The sequence below is a fragment of the Phalacrocorax aristotelis genome, chromosome 3 (assembly GCF_949628215.1).
Source record: "Phalacrocorax aristotelis chromosome 3, bGulAri2.1, whole genome shotgun sequence".
NCBI lineage: Eukaryota > Metazoa > Chordata > Aves > Suliformes > Phalacrocoracidae > Phalacrocorax > Phalacrocorax aristotelis.
This window is the reverse complement of record NC_134278.1, coordinates 65,536,040-65,558,293: the sequence shown is the minus strand read 5'-3', so window position 1 is coordinate 65,558,293 and position 22,254 is coordinate 65,536,040. Positions and strand designations below refer to the sequence as shown.

Below are 22,254 nucleotides of genomic sequence, written 5' to 3'. Positions count from 1 at the left end.
CCACAGTCTGTTGATAGAAGATCATTTCTAGCTAAAGGGACACAATTATAAAAATAAATAAGATTAAAATTAGACAGTTTTAGGTCTCAGTACCTTTTTGAAGTTTCGTGTTTGCTTATAATGGTGTAAATCAGCAGTAACTTCACTGCAGTACCAGAATAACTGGAAACAACTGATACTGTTCTTTTCCTGCCCAATAAATTACCCATATATATTGGAGAAGAGTTGTCTCCAAACTGCAGAGGTGCATTCAAGTGTGACTGCCTGCCTCACCTGAGGGATTCCTTTACCTTATGTGTGATTTTTCAAGTGAAGCTATCCTCCACTTTGCCAAATTCTTCAAATAGCACATAGCATAATGTATTTATGGAGAGCCTATCTCCTGGGCAAGCTGAAGCGGTGGAAATTGCCTGGAGAAAATTGAAACCCTGATAATTGATTTTGCTTGCTCTTAAGGTTTCAAAAGACTTGAATCTTTCCAAGAATAAATCAAAAACTGTTCAGTAGCAAACCGTGGGGAATTTATCCAGGTTCTTAGAGTGGTTTCCTTGCTAAATTTCAGAAATTATATTCTTACTGATGTAGATTAAGAATTAAATTATTTGCTTAAAATAGTTAAGTCTGTTGCCTATTGGGATTTTCTGTGTCAGCTCATTTGGCTGCATTATTAACTGCCATTGGATCCTGCCTGGTAGCCAGGATCTTTGAGCTGTAGAAGAAAAAAACCTGGCAAGCCATAGGTATATGACAAACCCTTCAGGCCATAAAATCTTATTAGAAGGCAAATCATAACCTCCCAACCCTTTAGAGATCGATTTGGGACTCGGAAATCTGTAGAAAATTGATGCAGTGTGGAACACCTGCTTTGTGTATGCAAATAAATGCAAATATGGGGATTTTTTCCCCCTTTTTTTTGTTAGCACAGGACTAAGCAAAAGAGAAATGATTCCCAACAGGTCACTATGCAAAATGTCTGATTGGTCCAGATGTTTACAACATTTCTATAGAAGCAAATTAAACCCAATGGAGATTGGTCTTGACAGACTTTGAATTGGGACCTCATAGGACTCTCCCAACACTGGTTCAGCTGCAGAGCTGCCCAAAGCAGGGAAACACTGCCAGACTCAGCAAGCTTCTGACTTCTAGACCACTGCTCACACATCACCAATCTTCTGTGTCTCGAGACCTTTATGAGGGCTCTTTCTAAATTCTAATTTTGCATTGTATGTTGTAGGCATCTCTAAATCCTTCTTCACACATGCTATACTTTCATTATGTATCTCACATACCTGCTTGTTACTATATATTATCACATTATAAGTATATTATATAATTATGTAATGGCATAAATATATTATCGTAAGGGTTTCAACAGAATGGATCCATTTTATTTCCAATATAATTAACTGAAGTAGTGGTATTGCAGGAATTGGTTCTGCCCAAGTACAATATAATCTGAAAGACTTGTATCTTTCCAAAAATAAACCAAAAGTTGTTCAGCAGGAAAGTTGTGAACAACTCCTCCAGGTTCTTAGCAGGGTTTCCTTGCTAGAATCCAAAAATTATGTTCTCACTGATATAGATCTGTCATTCAAGTGGCAGGCCATGGCAGCCCACTGCAGTCTGCATCCCCTTGTGACCAGAAATTATTGTCTCCAGATTTTCTTGTGCTGCTGGCAAACAGGATCTCGTGGAGCAGAGCAGCTAGAGTTTGCAGACAGGAGCATGTGGCCCTTTTCTGGCCAGTGTAGAAGGCATGAGACCCTCCCAGCCTCTTCACTTTCTGTCAACAGACTGGCCTGCAGGCCAAATCAGTCTGTATGGCTTCCAGGGGATATTAAGGCTTCTGTACAAATCAAGCTTTCGTTTAGGTGGAAGAAGAAATAGAGGCTTGCCATTGCTCGTGGTGAAAAAGAAACCCTCAAAACTTTTTTAAAGTGGTTTTATCCAACAGAGTATTGCCTTCAGACAGTCTGAATTTTGTAAAGCTCTTGAGCATTTGAAAGGGAGACTCTAAACTTGAACTGTCAGTCTTTCACCTAAACCTTCTCATGGCACACAAAAAGTATACATAAAACCCCCAAAAGTAACTGTTTCAATGCCAATGATATTAGCACCAGAGGGAGGGGGAGAGCATCAGCAGGTGAGACCTGAATGTTGCAGTTGAGGAAAATGGCCTGGGGAAAGGAAGTTATGCCAAAAAAAGATAGGAAGAAAACCCAAAAACTTCAATAGAATTGACTTAATGATGAACTCGTCCTTCCATTTGATAAGGCTGAATGCATTGAATATCATATAGAAAAAGTTATAAATACAGGTAGAAATTCACTTATTAGATACATTTTCCCCTGGGAAGCCTGTTTCTTCAGTAGGTTTATGTTGTTGATGATTATCTTTAATCCAGAAACAGGCTGCAAGACAAGCAATTTCTGTGTGACTTCACCAATTACATCGGTGGAAATGCCACCGTGCACCAAAGAGGCAGTAGGGTTATGGATAGGCAATCCAGCTCACAACTGAACACAACAAAAAAAGAAATTCAACCTTGTTACAGCAAATCTCAAGGAGGGGTCTGGCTTTAATATGGGGGAGGTACATTTCTCCTTTCTTGTGGATTAGCTTTTCATTCTCTTCCCCTAAACAGGGACATGAAACGCCCAAAGCGTTGCAAAAGCAGAAACCCCAGAAGCAGTGCAGGTTTCACAGAGAGGGTTTTCAGACAGCTCTCTCTTCAGCTTACCAGATGCAACCATGGCAGTGTGCAGTCAGAACGCCAGCTGGTCAGTCCTCAGCATGTAAATCGACTGCGTGACAGTTTCAATGCACTCCTCTAAATTTCTCAGTCTGAGTTTCCCTTTCCATTCTTCAGGTGGTTGTCTCAGTTCATGGGCCAAAATCCAGAAAATGCCTTTTAATCTTCTGGGGCTGTACAGACATACTCCCCACATACTCAGGAACACTGATTTTTATCTGCCCCTTTCCATTCCCTGACTGTACCAGTGACTGTTTTCTTTACTTGCATGTTTAGGAACAATTCAGAACGTGTAGCTTTGGATTTCTTGTAGCTAACTTTTATAATGATGACCCCAACTAATTTCTTCTTATCAGCGTGCTCTGGTGTCTCAAGGACTCCACCAAATTCCTACTGCCCAGTGAATCCTCATGTGTCATTTGAACTGCGATAAGGGTCTGTGCGCACGCTGTCAGGCTGTTGCAAAAATGAGCTAACACGTAATAGCTTTGACCCCGGCAGAAGAGGGTGAAGCTGAACGTGTCTTGCCTTGTGTTTGCCAAGGAGTGAGGATATGCTGGAGTAAATTTCTGCAATGCAGCTGTTGGTAGCCCAGTTACTCATTTTGATCTCAGAAACCCTGGAGCTGATTTTATTTCAAAAGAAAAACTACTAGAATAGGAGAATTCTCCAGTCAAAACAGAAGGAGCCCAAGGAACCTGCACACACACTCTTATCTTCACTGGTATTCTGCTCATTCACAGTGCCTTGTCACAAACAACCCCAGAGCTTTATCTTCTCTCAAAACACATCCAGATGGTTCCCAACCTCCTCCAAAAGATTTGCAGCAAAAGCCCCCGACCTTGCAATCTCCCTTTTATGATCCTTAAATCTTTGACTTCCGTAGGAGCGCTACCAAGCCAACACCAGTGTCTGAAGAAGATTTGAAGAACTGATTTTTTCCTTAAGCCATGATGCCCACATATTCCCAGATAATATGAGATGACTTTTCCAAGTATACTAATAAGATTAATGAGAAACCAGCCCAAGTATGTTCTTTCCACCCCACAGACACTATCTCCAAAAATATAGCAGGACCTTTAGTCTATGATTCTATGATTCCTCTCCAGTGAAAGTCTGGGATGCTACTAACATATGGACTATTTCTAAGCCAGTACTTCTTGATACTGAGCTGCCTGGTACTTTTTCCTCTTACATCCCTCATAAATCAGATGCAAAACATTTCTGATCCTCTAGTCCCATGCAACAACGGTTTTGTTTGAAGGCTTACTCCAAATCATTGTAGTATACATGTGGTTTTTTCTCCTATTGTTGTTCTGAGCCTTATTATTTTTCACTTTTTCTCTTCTCATAGCACTGGCTGCCACTTCCAGTACCAGCTTATTGCATCTCAGTTGTTTGCATATTTGTGCATTAAACTGACCTACATCTCTCTCTAGGGAGTGGGCAGCAGATGGTCCTTAGGCCATCTGGCATCTCAGGATGCTGCCTGAGTGGTTTGTGGGTCACAGCAGTGGGAGATGCTGGTTGCTGGATAAACAACATGCAGCTGAGCTTCCCGGGGAGTGCTCTGCTTGTTTGTATAAACAACTTTGGGCCAATGTGAGCCCACACAGTAACATGCAGAAAGTAGGTCAGGCAGGTTACCTTGACAGCAACGAGAACATTTGTTTGAGAGCTACTGGGATCAGGGGAACAGCTACAACAGCCATCTCCTTTACCATTGCTGCCCCATGGGAGAGGCTGGTCAATTCACTGGAGGGGAACTGCGGTGGCTGGGGCTGGAACACTTGTCCCATGAAGAGAAGTTGGAGGAAGTGGGATGTTCAGCCTGGACAAGAGACAGCTTTGGGGGCCCCTAACTGCAGGCCCCCAGTGCCTATGAGGAGATTATCAAGAAGACAGAGACAGGCTTTTCATAGGGACATAAGGTGGGAGGACAAGAGGCAATGGGCACAAGCTGAAACAAGGGAGGTTCAGGCTAAGTGTAAGGAGGAACTTTTTCACAGTGAGGACAGTCAGGCAGAAGAACAGGCTTCCCAGGGAGGTCATGCAGTCTCCATCCTTGGAGGATTTTAAGACTAATATAAAGCCCTGATAGACCTGGTCTGAGATCACAGGTGAGCTTGCTTTGAGCAAGAGGATGAACTAAAGACCTCCTGTGGCCCCTTCCAGCCAGCGAGTCTATGATTAAGAATGAGTCTGGTTTTCAACAAATCCTGCCCAAATCCCCGGTTGGGAAGGGCAGTCACAGCTGGGAGTTCACATTATGGAAAGCCATCCAAGTCTTTCTGGTAAAGACAGAAAAATTATATCAAGTCTGACCAATCCATATCAATACAGACAAATTTCACACAGCACAACACATCAAATCATGGAAGGATTAAGACTTAATTTTGAAGGGTAGCAGCTGTGTATGAGCCCTTCAAAGGAAGGATTCTCTTTCTGAGGGCCTGAGTCTCTAATCTGTCATGCTATCTCTGTCGGAGCAGGAATAGCCAACATAGCTGGCTTACACTGCCAGCTAGCAAGCAGCCTCCCTGCTCGCCTATCAGAGCTGGTCCCCTGAAAAGCATGCATTAAATCTCTGCAGTGTTTGCTCCTGCTGTGTCATTCTGTCCTTCCCCCCCTTGCTTGGTCTTCCTGTCCCTCTTCCCTTGGTGGCTGGATTACAGTACCAGTGTCCTGTTGCTGGCGTGCCCTGGTCTGAGCTTTCTGCCCGACTTTTCTCTGCTCAGCTCTTCTCTTTGCTCCGGTAAGTCTGATGAACAGCTTCCTTGCTGTCACTGCTTGGTGGCACGGCACAAGGACTTTGATCTAAGTACTTCCCTTTGGGACTGTCAGCCCACATTTTCTAGGAATAGCCTTAAAAGCCTGGGCACCTTGTGATGTGGAAGGAAAACAGGCAAGTATCTAAGGCTGTTGGTGAAAGTAGGAAAAGCTTCTCTAAAGAGTGATCAAAAAAATTTAAGCTGACTTTGGTAGAGCCTGCCTTTAAGTGAGACTAAGAGCTGTAGCTGGTTTGCTACAACAATAAGTGATCAAGGCTCACTTGAGGTGAGGCAGGGGACTTCAGAAAGTCTCTAAGTCTGTTTTTTCCATGCCTGATGAAAACCTGCCACAAAGTCTCTGAATTTTTTTCAGTTTTGTACCAGAAAATTGTGCATAAATCATAAAACTATTCAAATGTAGCATGCAGTTGATAAAGCTGATTTTATCACCGCTTTCTGAAGTAATACATAGGACAGTGTCTAGGCCGTAACAAGGCACTTGCATTTTTTTTTGAGGGTTACTGGAGCTACAGTAGTGCGGGCCATTCCAGAGTTTAATATGTGCTGCCTTGAGGTGCTGCTGTAGTTCAATCTGGTGTTATGTCAAGGTAAAAATTCAGTCTTTTATCAGCATATGCTGGCTGGTGTATGTATATGGAACACTTTGTTTTAGAGAATTGTGTGTGTGTTTGTGAATTTTGAGCATAAAGTGCTAAATACCATTACTTATTTTAGAAGTGCTTAAAATAACTCCTGGCTGCAGAGCAGGTGCCATGTGTCCTTCTGCTGGATACGTGGGGAGGCAAGAGCTAAATATAGAGGGTTTGCAAACCCTCTAGAAGTTCAAGCTGCAAGAAGGGAAGGAGGAAGCAATTCCCATGAGAAGGAAGGCGAAGCTCTCTGTTTAAAAAAGATTAAACAAAAGTCTGTGACAGTATGCAAGACAGTCTGCCAGAGAAGCCAAGAAGAGGATGTTTGTTTTGTGCTTTCTTTGTGCCAGGACGGTGCCTCAGTATCAGGGTCCGCTCCGGCAGTGCGACAGGCGAGCTGACACGGCTCCCGGCACAGGGGACAGTTTTCCCAGCAGCAGAAGGATGGTTATCACAGATCTGCTAAATCAGGTGCTGGCTCTTGCCGACTGACCTTTTACTTTGGAGGTACTGGCTGATTTCAAAGCACAGCAAAGGCAAATCTTGCCATAAATGTGAAATGCTAAGGGATATGGTCAGAGACAAGCAAACTCGGCACATTACAAGACTGAGCTTAGCAGCACACCTTTTTCTGCTGCATCTGAGTGCAGCTGTGGCTATGCTATGTGCTCAGCCTGGTTTTGTGCCTTTGGGGCCAAGCACAGACTGCTGCTGCCCCAAGCACCAGCCTCACTGTGGGATGGCAGGCATGGCCACGAGTCCTCCTATAGAAAGGCATCAGGCTAGGACTGGTGTCTGTCACCTCCCACATGAAACTGGGGGTCACCTGTGCCCCAAGGAGCTCCATTGCTCTCCTGGGTTATCCCAAGTTTTTAATGAAGGAAGGAGGACAATAGAAAAAAGCCTGTCCCGCAATGGGGAGGCAGTAGCGCCCACTGACTCTTGGGGGTGTTTCCTGCTGGAGGAGAGGAGGACCAGAGTGGCTATCTGTCGGGAGGAACTACAAGTGCCTGCGATCAAGCTTCCATCCAAAACACCAGGGCCATGACAGATGCTGATATCAGGGCTGTGGAACAGGTCCAAGATTTGGGAGCGCAGGAGGAAAAGAGTAAACAAGATGCAATGCTCAGACTCGGTCAGAAAACTGGTCAGTCACCCCCCTTTGCTATAAAACAGAATAAGGCTGTGTTGGAAGTTAAGGTGCCTAGAGGAAACAGTAACGGTAGTAGGAGTTGCAAAACTCAAGAGGTGAATAGTCTAAAATTTGGCAAGTCTAAAATTCCTTGAAGAACCAAGGAATTTCTCTTCTGGGCTCAATCACCTAATTTTTAGGCATTACTGTGTGTAAGATAAGTGTGCAATGTAAACACTTTGGGTCCTGCTGAGATTGGCACCGAAAGTCTTTTGTGGCCTGATAAGGAAGAATTCCTGATGTACATCAAGGTTAAACAGGCTGGAGCACAAGGAGGACCGGGGCCAACTGCAGTAAAATCTCCCAACATCAAAGGCTGTAAGTGGGCTGCTCTTAGCTGATGAGAGCTGCCCTGTCTCCCCAAATATAAACTCTGTGACGCTGGGGAAGCTGTTACATAAAACAAGGTGCAGAAGTCTTAACAAGCATTGTCTTTGTGCTGAAAGTAGTTGTCAGACCTCTGGTTTAGCCTGAATAAGAATGGAATAAAGCATTAAAATATTCAGTTGTCTGTGTAAATATAATCCCCAGTACGATACATCAGGTGGGCACCTTTGGATTAAAGGTTCATTGCTGGGTTATGTTTGTGGTTCCTGCCTGCTCAGGCTGGTGGCCGGAACCCCAGCAGATGTGAATTGCTATGGTTTCAGAAACTGATTATTACTAACCACTTTCTAGCCAGGAATGTTAGGGAAGTGTTGTGGTTTAACCCTAGCTGGCAACTAAGCCCCACACAGCTGCTTACTCACTCCCCCCTGATGGGACGGGGGAGAGAATCAGAAGGGTAAAAGTGAGAAAACTCGTGGGTTGAGATAAAGACAGTTTAATAGATAAAGCAAGAGCCACGCACACAAGCAAAGCAAAACAAGGAATTCATTCACTGCTTCCCATGGGCAGGCAGGTGTTCAGCCGTGTCCAGGAAAGCAGGGCTCCATCACATGTAATGGTTACTTGGGAAGACAAACGCCATTGCTCCAAATGTCCCCTCCCTTCCTTCTTCTTTCCCCAGCTTTATATGCTGAGCATGACGCCATATGGTGTGGGATATTCCTTTGGTCAGCTGGGGTCAGCTGTCCCAGCCGTGTCCCCTCCCAGCTCCTTGTGCACCCCCAGCCCGCTGGCTGCTGGGGTGGGGTGAGAGGCAGAAAAGGCCTTGGCTCTGTGTAAGCACTGCTCAGCAGTAACGAAAACATCCCTGTGTTATCAACACTGTTTTCGGCACAAATCCAAACATAGCCTCATACTAGCTACTAGAAGAAAATTAACTACCCCAGCCAAAACAAGCACAGGAGGATTTCTTGTGAGAACAGCTTTTAAACACCTTGTGTCCTTGATTCTATACCTCCAGTTTCTCTTTCATTCACCTGTGTGTTCCCCTTATTACTGAGAAACACTGCGCATAAATCGATTGCCGCTGTTGATTTAAAGCCTACTGTGTTTGCAGGCAGGCTTAGTAATTCACATAGGAGGAAACCTTTAGCCGGACAGTGCTGCTCCATGAGCAATGCAGCTGGGAGCTGGCAGTCAGCCAAGGGAGAGAGTCGGGGTGCACTGAGGACCACATCAATTCGTGCCTTCTTACAAAGAGAGGGAGAGAGGCAAAAGAGAAATTGGTGTTTGGAAACGGAGCATTTAGTGGTCCTGTTCTCCCTCTGCAATGAACATACTACAAAAATAGCTAGTTTAAATTGGGGATGTACTTTGTGAGACTTTTGTTCTGTCTAGACAAGAGCTGGTGATCCTGGGTTTTCTAGCTGATTGATCGCCAATTGCCAATTAGCTCAAATTAATGAATACAATTGTAAACACTACTCTGAACATGTCAGAAATAAACACTTATTTTGTGGAGCTTCTAGATTAGTATTTACAATAATCTTACTGACCTTGAATTAATTAGCAGCCAATTAACCCTAGTTAAAACAAGATCACAAACTGCAGTCTAACATTCACGCTATCTGTAGTTATTTACCTAAATTGCACATGTAGGGTCTAATCTTTCAATGTAAATTAAACTAAATATGAAATAAAATCAGGCAGATATAATTTGCAATCACTTTGCCATCATATAATGACCATGCCACAAGCAGGAAGGAAAGAATGGGATGTGCCTGTCTGTCTGACAGGGTCCGTGGGACCAGGCCCAGCTGCTTTCCCAAGCCGTTCCTGCTGGCGAGTTGTACCTGTGGGAGGGCTGCAGGGGCAGAGATTTATAGCTAACAGTTTTCAAGCACATTCTGAGCCCTACTTTCAATTATAGCTTTCAATTATAGGCTTACAATTAATTGCTTGAGAGATGATAAACCATAACATTTTACTATCTTATCTGTAAGCCCAGACAAATAACTAGACAATCAAATAATGAAAAACGGTGCCTTAGTGATGGCCAACACTGCACTTCCTAACATCACTGTCACTGGGGACAGTTTGTTTAATAACAAACATCAAGTCATGTATCAGAGTAAATTACATCTCTCTTATTATATACTGCCTTTGGCCAAGTTAGTTTATGATTTTGAAAGCTGTAGAAATTTAGACACCATAGAAGATATATATTATGGCCAACTGAACAGGGAACTAAATGCTTCCCAGCTAGCTCCATCTTTTCAAAGCAAGTAGTCTTTTAAAAAACAAGAAAGCATCCACCTCGGGTGCTGGAACAGAACTGAGAAAGCAATCTTCCTCTCTCCATTCCCTGCTGGCACCATTGTAAATCGTATCACTAAAGGGGGGAACAAAAATCAGCCTGAAAAAGAGAGAGAAAGGACCTATGGCTATAAAGAATACAGAGTCTGTAGTCAAGCAGAAGGAGAGGGTAGTTGCAGGGCGAGACCCAGCTGTGCACCCTGCACCTCATGAGGGCAATGCAGCAGCAACAGCAGCTCTGCTGGCACTCTGAGAAGGAAGGAACCTTCTCTACACTGAGTTTTCCAATGGCACACAGTCAGAGATGGTGTTTCTCCTGGCACACACCTTGCAGGAGCTGGGGAGCAGGTGCCCAGGACACTCTCGTTGACACCCTCATTGCCAGGTCCTGGGTAAGCCGGAGCAGCCTCCAGAGGAACACAAACACATCGGGGGGCTCTGGATTCACCTGGCTGAGTGCAGCCACTCAAAGAGAAAACAAAAGCTTCCCTTTGCAAATTGGGAACAAACTATGTGAAATTCTCCCCAGAAAACACCATGGACTATCAACCCATGTTATGCCCTGTCGGTTTTACTTCACTGATTTATTCTGTATTTGTACTTTGACAGGCTGTCAGCAGCACGCAGCAAGTACAAGAGAAGAGTGGTTTATAGATGTTTATCTTATTCTTTGCTGTTGTTGTGACAGTACCAAGCCAGGCCACTTGTAGATCAAGCACCACGCTGGGCTCTCCAAGAGCACAGCGCAATTTTCAGTTTGCTGGTTTCATTTAAAATATTCCTTTTTTGTGATTATTGACTTAAGATGTGCCAACAGGGGAGAAATAGGAAATGAAACTGATGGAGCTCTGAAGTGAAACTGCCCATATAAATAGCCAGCATTGCAGATAAACAGATCTAGAAAAGTAAACATGTGGCAAATTGTATGTTCAAGGAGGGTAGTGGTATAAATTACTCAGGTGTCATTTCTTGTCTTATCGCTGGCAACACGAATAAGAGGTTTTGATTTTTAAGTATTAGGTTTGTGCAAGCTTTTTCCTCTTGGGAAGTATATAATTTGCTTTTCGCCCTGCAGGCAAATCACCTGGGTTGTTTATTTAAGTAAGTGTGACATATTTTTCAAGCCAGAGCCAGCAGATGAGCTGCCATCCCAAATTCCACAAAAAAATCACTCACGTACTAGCTGAGCTTTGGGAACAATTAGATGATTCCATGTGCTTTTAAATTAACCCTCCATTTGTTTGCTGTCAGGTACTGCACCAAGCATGGAGAATGACCAGTCTCCCACCTTGCCGGGCCAGGACATCCAGGGGCAGAGTGGGGACAAACCTGCCCCCAGCTCACAGCCCCCCACTCCCGCCCCTGCAGAGCAGCCAAGCGCCCAGCCTGAAGCAGCTGTGTGTGACATCTCGGAGGAACTGAGCCGGCAGCTGGAGGACATTATTAAAACCTACGGGTCTGCGGCAAGCCTGATGGAGAAGGAAAGCGCTGCTACAGGAACCGACAGGCCTGAAAAGGGAGAGCCAGGCAGCATTGAGGATGCGGAGTATGAAGATGCAAATGAGGAGGGTGAGAAAGAGAAGCTGGCTCCTGGGGATGCTTCCAGAGCCAAGGAGCCCAGTGGCAGCAAGGAGCAAAAGCTGGAGAAGAAAATCCTGAAAGGACTAGGCAAGTACTTATGTACTTATGCAGCCCTTCTGTGAAGACAAGTAAAACCTCCTTGGTCCTTGCTCTTTCCTATCTTAAGCTTCTGCCATGGATGGTAGGGACCTCTAGTTACCGCTGAAAATCACAATCACTGTTACAACTTTTCTCTGACTGATAGTTATTTTCAGCACTTGCCCGACAGATACATGTAGGCTGCATCAGATGTTAGTCCTTTTAAAAAGACAAAAGTTTAGGATTATATCACACAATTCTGATATATTTTTGGGCCACCCAAACTAGTTAGCCAAAGTTGCTTCTTAGACAAAGGAAAACTTGGCCTCTCATTTGTGCCTCAGTGAATTTTTCTTCCCCTGCTTCCTCAGGTATGACTTCTCAGCAGTTATAACCGTGCTAATGGCGCTGCTATGTGGCATGGGAATCTGCAAAACAAATTCACTGACATGCCCAGGTTATTTTTCATCTAGCAGACCTCTGGACTCATCAGGGACTATATGAAATAAGCCAATACACTTATTCTCTTTAAGTACAGTGCTGAGAGATAATCTTGTCCATGACAGAGCCCTGTTAGCTCAGCTAGAAAGGATTCTCAGCGAGTTTTTGTAAAGTATGTCCTTTCTGCTGGGCAGCCACTAGAGAGCAATGTAGTTACATCCCAATCTATCAAACATGTAATTTATTTCCCTTCCTACATTTAACTCCAGTCAATCTTCAAGCCTCTCCTTTGCATGAGAACTCAAACCCAACTGCAGGCTAAGCCTATAGAAAAATCACTGCAGGGCGTTCTTACAGACAAGGGAATAAGCATAGGACAGAGCAGGGGTGTTTCTCCCCAGTTTCCTTGAATGTCCAGGAGAAAGTGAGTTCCTCAGTTTCCATTGCTTTGGCTTTGGTGTAGTTATAGGTGCCTCTTCAAGATCAGTGAAAACACTACCAAAGCACAGTTCTCCAGCTGCACTTGCAACAGTTTTCACTCCAGGATTTTATTCTAGCTCTCTTCAACTTATTTATACTGGTGCTGTAGAGAGAGTGAAATAGTGGATTTTCTTCACAGGCAGTACTCCTGGACTGCACTAGACCTGAAGTAGAAAAAGTCCAGCCTAAAGCAGAAAGCAGATTTGCTCTCACAGCCTCAGGAAAGAGGAGCATTTGGAAAAGCACGGCCAAGCCCTGGCACCACAGCCGTCCTTATCTCCAGGGATGCCAGGGACATTTTGTATTTGATGAACAAGTGGTGTTCAAGCTCCATCTCATACTTAGGGCTGAAACGAATATGGAGAGGTAATAGAAGAGCAGCAATACATAAATGTCTCCGCAGTGATTGAGCTATGCATGCCCAGATAGTTATTAGACTGTCTCTGGTATCCATACTCTCTTCACCAAGTCAGGGAACTGATTTACACCACTATCATGTAGCCCAGACCTGGCTGGCAGTACCCATTGCTCTCTGATTGTTTCCACCCACACCATAGTCTCCATACCTAACTTGATCTTCCTTATGTCTTGTACAGTCTGGGCAGCCCAGGAGCTGAGTATGCCAGCTTTGATCAGTTTTTGCCGGAAAAGAGCTCTGGTTTCTGAGACTTTGGGGTCCAGGCCCTTTCCATCCTATCTCAGTCAAATATGCCATATATGTGACACAGTCACGTTGCAAAAACATTAAATAAAAATCAGATTATACAGGACAAAAGCATTTCACAGCCAATGCTTTTGCCAGAAGACAGCACATTACTGAGGTCTGAAATGGAGGAAAATTCAAGCATGTTTGTTCTTATGGGGAGAAGAAAAACCCAGAAATTCATAGCAAAAGTTATTCCCTTCCTTCCAAAATGACATATTTCTCCCTGAGTTTTTATAGATTCATGCATCAAACAATCAATTTCATAACAGTACATCAGCTACAAACCACCTCTACCATCAAACCTCTGCTTCTTTCTTTTTTTAAGGGAAGGAAGCCACCCTACTGATGCAAAGCTTGAACAAGCTGAATACTCCAGAGGAGAAGCTGGACCTGTTATTTAAGAAGTATGCTGAGCTGGTTAGTACAGCATTGGTTCTCTTCTGTGCAAATTGTCTATACAAGAAAGTATAAAAAAACATATGCCATGCAGCATGGTCAAACCTCATGCAGTAGCATCTGTCCTGTTAAGTGAATCCCAAAATAATTGTCAGGGTTAAATAATCAATTATGGGTGAGAAGAAGTAAAAAAGTAAAAAGTAAGGAAAACAAGCTGGACTTTGGGTTGAAATGTTGATAAGGCAGAATATTTGTACTTAAAGGCAAATCTACCAAATCAACCACGCTGAAGACTAGTGCCTAGGCTTCCACCTTCACCTTCTGCAAGGAGTTTTGCATACCTCTGTATGCAGGTATTGCGTTAAATTATGTATCAGTGATTTAATCAAAATTAAAATAATACAGGGCTTAGTATAAAATGTTAGGAAGCAGAAAATAGAGAGCTGAGCCTAACTGTGAGAGAAACCACAACACAGTGAAATGAAGAGTCAAAGCCCCTACCACCATAATGTCACCCCTGTAACAATGCCAGCTACGTGACTCTGTTCTTTCCACACTTAAGATAAGTTGTTTTCAGATCAAGTATTTTATTCTTAGTTAAAGGACCCTATGGCCATAAGCTGTGGAAATCATACAAATGAAAAGGCTGCAGCATTTTATAGTTTGTAGCATACCAAAAAGTGTGCCAAGCAGAACATTGACTTTATAATTGGTTTTATGCACAGATGTGTTCATGTCTCATCATAATGTGAAGTTTAGTTTTTCCTTTTTCTCATGTAAAACTTTCTGATTTCATAAATTGGGATCAGGCTGTCTATGGTTTAGCTCATGCTTAAAGGGACTTCATGCCAATGGATGAACTGAAGTAGGTCGTCTTCTTCCTCTATAATGTACTCTCCACTGCATTCAAACATCATTGGAGCACTGTATAAAACAAGGGCCATATTGCCAGTAACCCATGCAGGAGAAAGGTGCTAAAACATAAATTCAGAACATTCAGTTTGGACATTCTGTGCAGTGTCACTAAAATAAATCATTTAACAAATATAACTAACAGCTTGTTGCAGAAGGCCTTGCATTGCTCACTCAGCACAGCTGAGGGGTGTAGTGTGATTAATAACTTGTCAGCAGTCAGCTGTAGCGAATACCGTGCTCTCTGCTCCCTCCTGTCCATCCCCAACGCACAGCTCAGGTCACTTTTTGCTTTTGCTGAGTTGTTTTCCAGCCAGGTCAGCTCCCTCGTCCAGTGAACCGTGTGGTGACACAAGCACTTGTTGCAGCACAGCCCAGGGGATGGTGCAGTCTTGCACAGGCTGAGCTGGGTGCCCGCAAAGGCTTCAGCTGCATTGGATAGTGCTGCTGCTGCCTGTACTCAGGGACCCTACACGGCACCAGCGCTTCCCCACAGCCACCCACCTATATGCTGTTTGACTGTTAGCACATGCCCTGGCACAGTCTAGAATGATGGGTACACCAGAAAATGGAAGGCATCAGGGAAGAGCATGGGCTGGTGTGAAGGAAGCCATGCCTGCGGGGCCACGGGAGGAAGACAGTTTAGCCATTTGGGCACAAGCCATGCCACGCTACTCACCATCAGAAAGCATTTTATTCATTAATACTGGTGTAGGCAGAGTGGTTGGGGCTAGTAAAGCAGACTGTCCTTCAGCTTTTGCCTACAAACGTCGGTTGCAGAACTGCTTGTGACTGGTTTGTTTTCAGAGGTCCTAAGGGTCTCACAAGTGCTGGGTGCAAGGGCTATACACTAATAAATAAATATGAGTGTTGTCATTGTCTGCAGCGCGGTCAAGATAAATTATTTTTTCCTAAATTGAGATTTTCTCTCCCTAGGTCAGCCTTCCAAAATCAGAATTCCTTCTATTTGTAGTTTATTTTAGCTAATATTTCATTAATCATTCTTAAAAATGGATCATTGGTGGCCCTTATGTTATTCCTATTTACCAGTGAATTCCCTTCCTCAGTGCAAAAGTAACACCATGTCTTAGAAATTCCTGAGAACTTTGAAATACAAGTTTTTAGTGCAAGTCCTTTTTAGGGGGCAGGGTGGTGGGGAAGAGAAAAAAATCTGCTTGGAAGATATCTCATATCACGATTAAGACCTATTTTATTCTAAGCCCCCTATCTCAAGCACAGCTTGACTGAATCATCTAAAATTTGGATAAATCATTATCCGCTCAGCACAGGCTGTGCATGCAAAATGTGAAGCAAAAAGAACCTTTTTTGTGTTTTTAAAAGGGAAGGGGAAGGGGCCAAAATCAAGCTTATAAAGGAAAACAAATCTCAGCCTTAATTACAGAGAGGCTATTTTTTCTCTACAATACTAGAAAATTATTTCAGCTAGTGCAGCTTGATTAGATGCAAAAGCCCCTATTCTCATCTACTAGGGTAAAAACACTCAACACACGTGCTGAAAGTTGAGCATAAACTGTAAATATACTCCAAGCTGGTGATTGCATTGTTTTGTGGTATGCCTAGCTGTGATTTGATTGATAATACACAGAGCTCTGTACTGTAAGCATAAATTACGGAACATCTGCAGAAAACAGATTGTCAGGCAGAGAAAGTGTAAAATATGATGCCTGTTGACTGTCTTGTTTGTGCTGCACATCATTCCCCTGCACTCACAGACTTTTCCAGTCATACTGGGGTTAATAATTAATACTAGTGGTACTATATTATTAGATAATTTAATCTTAATAGCAACTATTATTGTTCAGGTTTGTACATTGCAGCTCATGTGCTGCTGGTTTTCAACCAGAAAACATCTGGACTTCAGAAATGTCACAGAAGGTATGCATGCCTGTAATACAGCAAGGAGGGCTGCTGTGCATTGGAACAGAAGAAATCTTTAAGAGCTTCAGAGGTTCAATACTTCTTTGACATATCTGTTATGGTGTTAATTTGCAGTGCAGGAAGTTTTTTCAAAACAGCCAGTAATGGGCACATGACAGAAGAAATGACCAGTCCGTGTGGGGACTGCTGCTAGCCATTCTGTTGCTGCCCCTCTTCCCCAATCCCAGCCCCCACAGGAACAGCAGGTTCCCATGGGAATGTCAGGGACCGTTCATATTTTCTTCAGTAATTACATGGTCGCAAAGAGCCCTAAAGAGGTTCGATTCCCTGCAACCCACCCCCATTGATGATGGGACCTCCAGAAACACAACTGGCAGATGGTTCCACATGTGCCCATGAGCAAGAGGAGCCTGACAAGAGGAGGTGCCCACGTGTTGTTTTGGAGAACTCTTAAGGGAAGAGCATTTTCCTCCATCAGCAGCAAAGCCTCCACACAGACAACATCCCTGATCTCCAGCGCTTCTTTTGCTCTTGTTTTTTCCAGCAGGTTCCTGGGCATCTAGGAAGCCAGTTCTTTTTTAGGTAGCCACAAAACAAAATGAGAAACTGTTGCGTTATCACATGATCTGAAGAAATTTCATCTCATGAAGCACTACCGGCTGCTCCAGTTCCTAATGTTGAAACAAAAATAAAACCTCACAGCTGCCCTTCAAAGAAATTCAAACCAAAGAAGGAAGGGCTGAAATGGTGTGACGAGAGTATTAAGAATTATGTTCACTCACCCACACCACAGCACAGTTGGGACGGTTGCAGTGAGCAGGCTTGGGACACCCCCCAGGTCACTCACTGCTCTTCCATTGGCACTGATAAATACAAAACATTTCCTGTGAACAGTTTCCCAAAAGCAAAAGAGCTCATTTTCTTTTCCTTCCTTTTCCTCTTCATTTTGATTTAATCACTGTTCCCCACCCAGCTTGAAGAACATCGCGCTGAGCAAAAAAAGCTCAAGTACCTGCAGAAGAGGCAGGCCCAGATCACCAAGGAGAAGGACCAGCTGCAGAGTGAGCACAGCCGAGCCATCCTCGCCCGCAGCAAGCTCGAAAGCCTGTGCAGGGAGCTCCAGAGGCACAACAAAAACCTGAAGGTGAGTGGTGGCCTTTTCAAGGTACCCAGCAGTGGTGGGGAAAAAGATGCTAATGCCTTCCCATTTTGCTTTAGTACCAAATCAAAGGGACGTTTGCATCTGCATATGCAATATACAATTATATATATGCTCTAGTCTTGAGGCCAGTACACCAAGACCCCTTTATTCCTCACTTGGAAATAACCAAATGCTTTTGAGCGTTGAGTTCGCCCACATTAACTGTAAGCCCTTCTCATGTTAGCAGGGAGGTCAGCACACAGAAAACCAGTTGTGCTAATAGACCAGCTCTGCCAAATCTGCTGTGGCAGGTCGCCTCTACCCCCCAGCCAGGCCAGCCACCCAGCACCAGGCTGGGCTGTGAGAGGTGTCCTTGTTGCTCCAGCTCTCAGGCCAGCTTCAGCCATGGCTGAAGCTGGAGAGGGGGCAGCACAGGCACACGTCCCCCTCCTGGAAATGACAGGCAGCTGGGGAAGGGTGTTTTTTAAGGTGTAGCAGCTAGGTCTTCCAGACCATGCCTTGCCAGGTCCCTGAGACTGCAGATGCAATGGCATGTGCGTGGCCAGAATAATAGGAAACACCAGCTTTGCTCCAGGGCACTCACAGAAGGCTGGCCAGTGTTTTCATGGAATTTGAGCACTTGGGCATTTTCAAGTGGTCTGTGAGGTTAGGCAATCAGGACACTTGCCTCAACACATCAACTCTCAAGACAGGAAGAACGCCAACACTGTGGAAGTCACAAGCATCAGTTCAAACACAAAATTTTCAGGAGTCTCAAAACGCTGGGATCTATATGCCATGTCTGCCTATTGCTTGATGCATCACGCCATTTAAATGTGAAATTTATAATATGATTATGCTTCTTGAAAAATTTTAGGTTCAGGAAGTGTATTTCTGTTGTGATCTTCCTTTTTTTCTGAGCGTATATTAGTGATGGTGGCGTTATTACAGAAAAAGCCTCTGCTTTGATCTATCCAAAATCCTTCTTTATGAGGATATAGTTATGTATAGAATTACACATATGAATTCTCAGCAGCAAGAATTTCACCTGATATAACCTCTATAAACTGTAACAGATTTTCATTCATTTCCGTCAGCTCAGGAGTGGGCCTTCAGTGTCCAGCTTTGACTTTCATTGTACATTGGTAAGAATATAGCTGGGAGGGGACACTCAAACTGTGCACTAGTAGAAGGACAAAAGCAGTTTAACAGTTAGTTAAGAAACCTAGAAGCAAATCTCTGCGTGCTCAGTTATAGTAGTGCAAAACTGGGAGTGTCAATTAAATTTGCGCCTGTTGTTTGTACCAAACCTGGTGCATATTGAGCTATACCTCAATATTGATCCACACTGATTTACTGGACCATTTTTGGACAAAATCTTTCAAGAGGCATACAAACCAATTTTAAAGTGATTTAAGAGTACAGTTTAAAGTGCTTTGCATAGACTTAACTGAGATTTCTAAAACAAACAAATCATATCAGTGGAACAAATAAGCAGGAACTGGGGTATAGAGAAAGCTAATTATATTCAGAAAACATATTTGGAACAGGTTTTGTTGAATTTCCCAGCTATCATATGCATATTAATGTCAAAATTAGAGAGCATGGTTTTTCTTTTCTCTTTGCATATAAATACTTCATTACACATTTCAACTTTACATTTAGGAAAGTCTCTTTCCAACATCTTTCCACTCGTTGGACTGTTTTATTTTGGGACTAGGTCCCCTAAATAAACCTATCAATTTTCAGATTCAGTTAAAATTTTTATCCTGTACCTATGCCAGGTGAGCCAGGAGAGGTACCCGAGCTCATCTTGTAGTAGGAAGTGTTCAGATTTTGGCCACATCTTTCTAAGAATTTGGAGACCTTTTAGGAAACCCAGAGTACTAGCTTTCCTCTGGTTTGTGTGCTTTCAGAGTAAAAGCAACAAAGTTAAATAAGACAGTAAGATAAAATATACTTGCAGAATGGATGAGGATTAAATTAGTAAACAAAGGTGTTCAGTATCTTTATCGAGTTTTGTCTCTCTAAGAATTTTAACATAATTCTTGGAATATTTTACTTTAGCCAAATAAAGCTTAGCCAAATAAGCTTTAGCTCCTGGACATCTGTGAATCTCCAGAATCTCATCTTCTGTTTATTTATATGAGTGCAATTTTCTTTTGCTTATGACTGTACTGAGATGGCCCAAAACAGGAGAATCCATCAAATGTTATTTTTAAAATCTCCTGCTTAAGTCATTTTTACTTTGGTTTTGGCAGGACAGAGAAGCTGATTCATAATTTTTTAGCACTTGGGATTAGCACTTCTGATTATATTCCAAAGCATGGAAAATAAAAACTGTAGGAGATTGTGTCATTTCAATAGCAAAGGAGAAACCCAGCCTGTCCAGATCATGAACCTCCTCTGACTTGCCATGTGGTACATTATATGCACATCACGTCATGTAAGCGTCGTCTTCACTCATCTGGTGTGTGGAATTCCCATTAAGTGGAGATTGGTGCAGCCAAGTGGTGATGAATATGCAATGCGGAGCTGTGCTGAAAGCAAACAGTGCAGAGCAGAGAAGAAAAATTTCTGGTTAGTATTGGATACCAGCCTCAAAATTTTACTAACTTACAGTCCAGCTATTCAGAGTATTTCCTTGCAGTTACAGTTCACGGCAGAAAACAGATGTTTAATTTTCCCTCCAAGAAAGGCAGAATAATTGTTCGTGAAATAGCAGCGTGCGTTCCCACTGCAACAGAAAGTAGCTCTGCTAAGACCAAGAGCGACTCATTTCTCTGCATTGTGTTTGCGTTCTGCCAGTTATCTGACAGTTTGGTGGCAACTTAGCAACTTGTAGTGACATGAACACCTCAGGTCCCTTGTCCTTCCTGCTGCTGGGCATTAAGCAATGACTTTCAAACAAATGTCAGAACAGGCAACAGCTTCGACTGTGGGCTCAGCTCCAAACTGCAGACCTTGAGGCTCAGACCGTGCTGCCTGGCAATGAGGAGAACGGGTTGTTGGGAATGGGGAGTCCACGCTCATATCGTCTCGGCTGATATGACTTCAGCAGACTAACAGTCTTCTTGGCTTGCCCCTGAGAGGGAGGAGGACGAGAGACAACCTTGCCCTTCTTTTTGCAAATTACCTCACATTCCAGTGATAAATCCCAAACTGCAAAATATCTTTGTCTGAATTTTACAAGGTTTCATTCAATGCATTCTTACATTCTTAGCAGTAAAACACGAGACTGATAGCAGCGTTGCGGTAGGACACAAGACTATATCTTTGATAGGGTAGATATGGAGCACAAAGATAAGAAAGGGCAGAGGAAAGGGAACAATAGTTTATGGCTGGACTTTAGGCTTCCACAACTGGAAATCTAAAAAGAATTTACAATGCTTTATTTTTCTCAGTAAAACTGAAAATCTAATTTAAAACTATTAAAAGAACAACCACAGAATGAAGCATCTGACAAGGCCAAGCATGGTTTGCATGTTATGAATTCACCATGATGATGCCGAGAAGTCACCACCGCAAACACCCTCTGCTCGGCTCCGTACAACCAAGCAAGCCAGGAGCTCTGGACTCTGCACAGCTGCTTCAGCTGTAACAGCAGTAACACAAAGCAGAATTTGGTCTTCAAGCCTCCAGTTTGGGAGGAAACTTAAGGATCTTACTTTACACTCTGGGGTGTTGAAATGGGAACACTAAGGAACCTATTGGGAAAAAAGTGCATTTTCTCAGGTTATGGGGACAGGTATAAGCAAAGAGTTGGGAGTGTAGCTTTGTGATAATAAAACTTGGGTGATGCTGATGGTTTGGGGTTTGCCAGACTATCGCCACCCAGGTGAGGTGGGTGAAGGGGAGCCAACCCCACAGCCTGGAGCAGAGCTGGCAGGGAAGCAGCGCTCTGCTGGTGGCACCGTGGGTATCCAGCCCCCTCCCCGGCTCCAGCGCAAGCGCAGCCTCGGCTGTAGGCTTTTACAGCTAGTAAAGGCTCAGATTCAATGCAGGAACCTCCAAAAACCCATCACTATTCCCATGGTATTATCAGTAGCACTTAGAGATGGAAATGCTGTTACCTTAGGGACTGGGCACCAGCCTACTGTCAGCAGTATCGTGGCCTGTTCTGTGGCACAGCAGACCACTGAGGCACAGAGGGGCTTGTTTCCTTGGCTCAGGGAAGAGGCAACACCTGCAGGTCTCTGCATGGTGCCGTAGCCACACACTCACCTTTCTGCTCAGCCAGCTCCTCTCACCCACACCCACCCTTAATCTGTAACTGGGATATCAAGGATTTAACAAATGCCTGTCATTTTATGACGGACTCTGAGGAGCTCTCTGAGACACACCTAAGCCCCCCAGGCAAATATCCTCCTCAAATATCTTTTTCCTCAAAGCAGAAGATGTCAAGAGAAATACTGTGCCCTGCAACTCAATGCTTCCTGGCTCAGTGTCTTCAACCATGAATCTTTGTATTGTCTCTGTGCTCTGTATAATTATTCCACCTCTGAAGAGAGGACGAGAAGGAAATAAGATCCTCTGAGTAACACATGCACCTTTTTTATTTTCACATTTGCATGTTTGCCACTCTCAGGATGTCTCGTTTCACCTTGTAACA

General features: G+C 43.7%; 1 protein-coding gene across 1 annotated transcript in view; it reads left to right on the top strand.

Annotated features, from left to right (window-relative positions):
- Positions 1 to 5,365: 5,365 nt before the first annotated feature.
- The window catches only part of TXLNB (taxilin beta), a 37,089-nt gene continuing 20,200 nt past the window's right edge, over positions 5,366 to 22,254 (top strand). The window contains exons 1-4 of the mRNA XM_075087783.1: positions 5,366 to 5,507; positions 11,260 to 11,676; positions 13,620 to 13,711; positions 17,475 to 17,645. Coding sequence (XP_074943884.1) covers positions 11,274 to 11,676; positions 13,620 to 13,711; positions 17,475 to 17,645 — 666 coding nt within the window. The 5' untranslated portion in view covers positions 5,366 to 5,507; positions 11,260 to 11,273. The remainder of the gene's footprint in view (positions 5,508 to 11,259; positions 11,677 to 13,619; positions 13,712 to 17,474; positions 17,646 to 22,254) is intronic.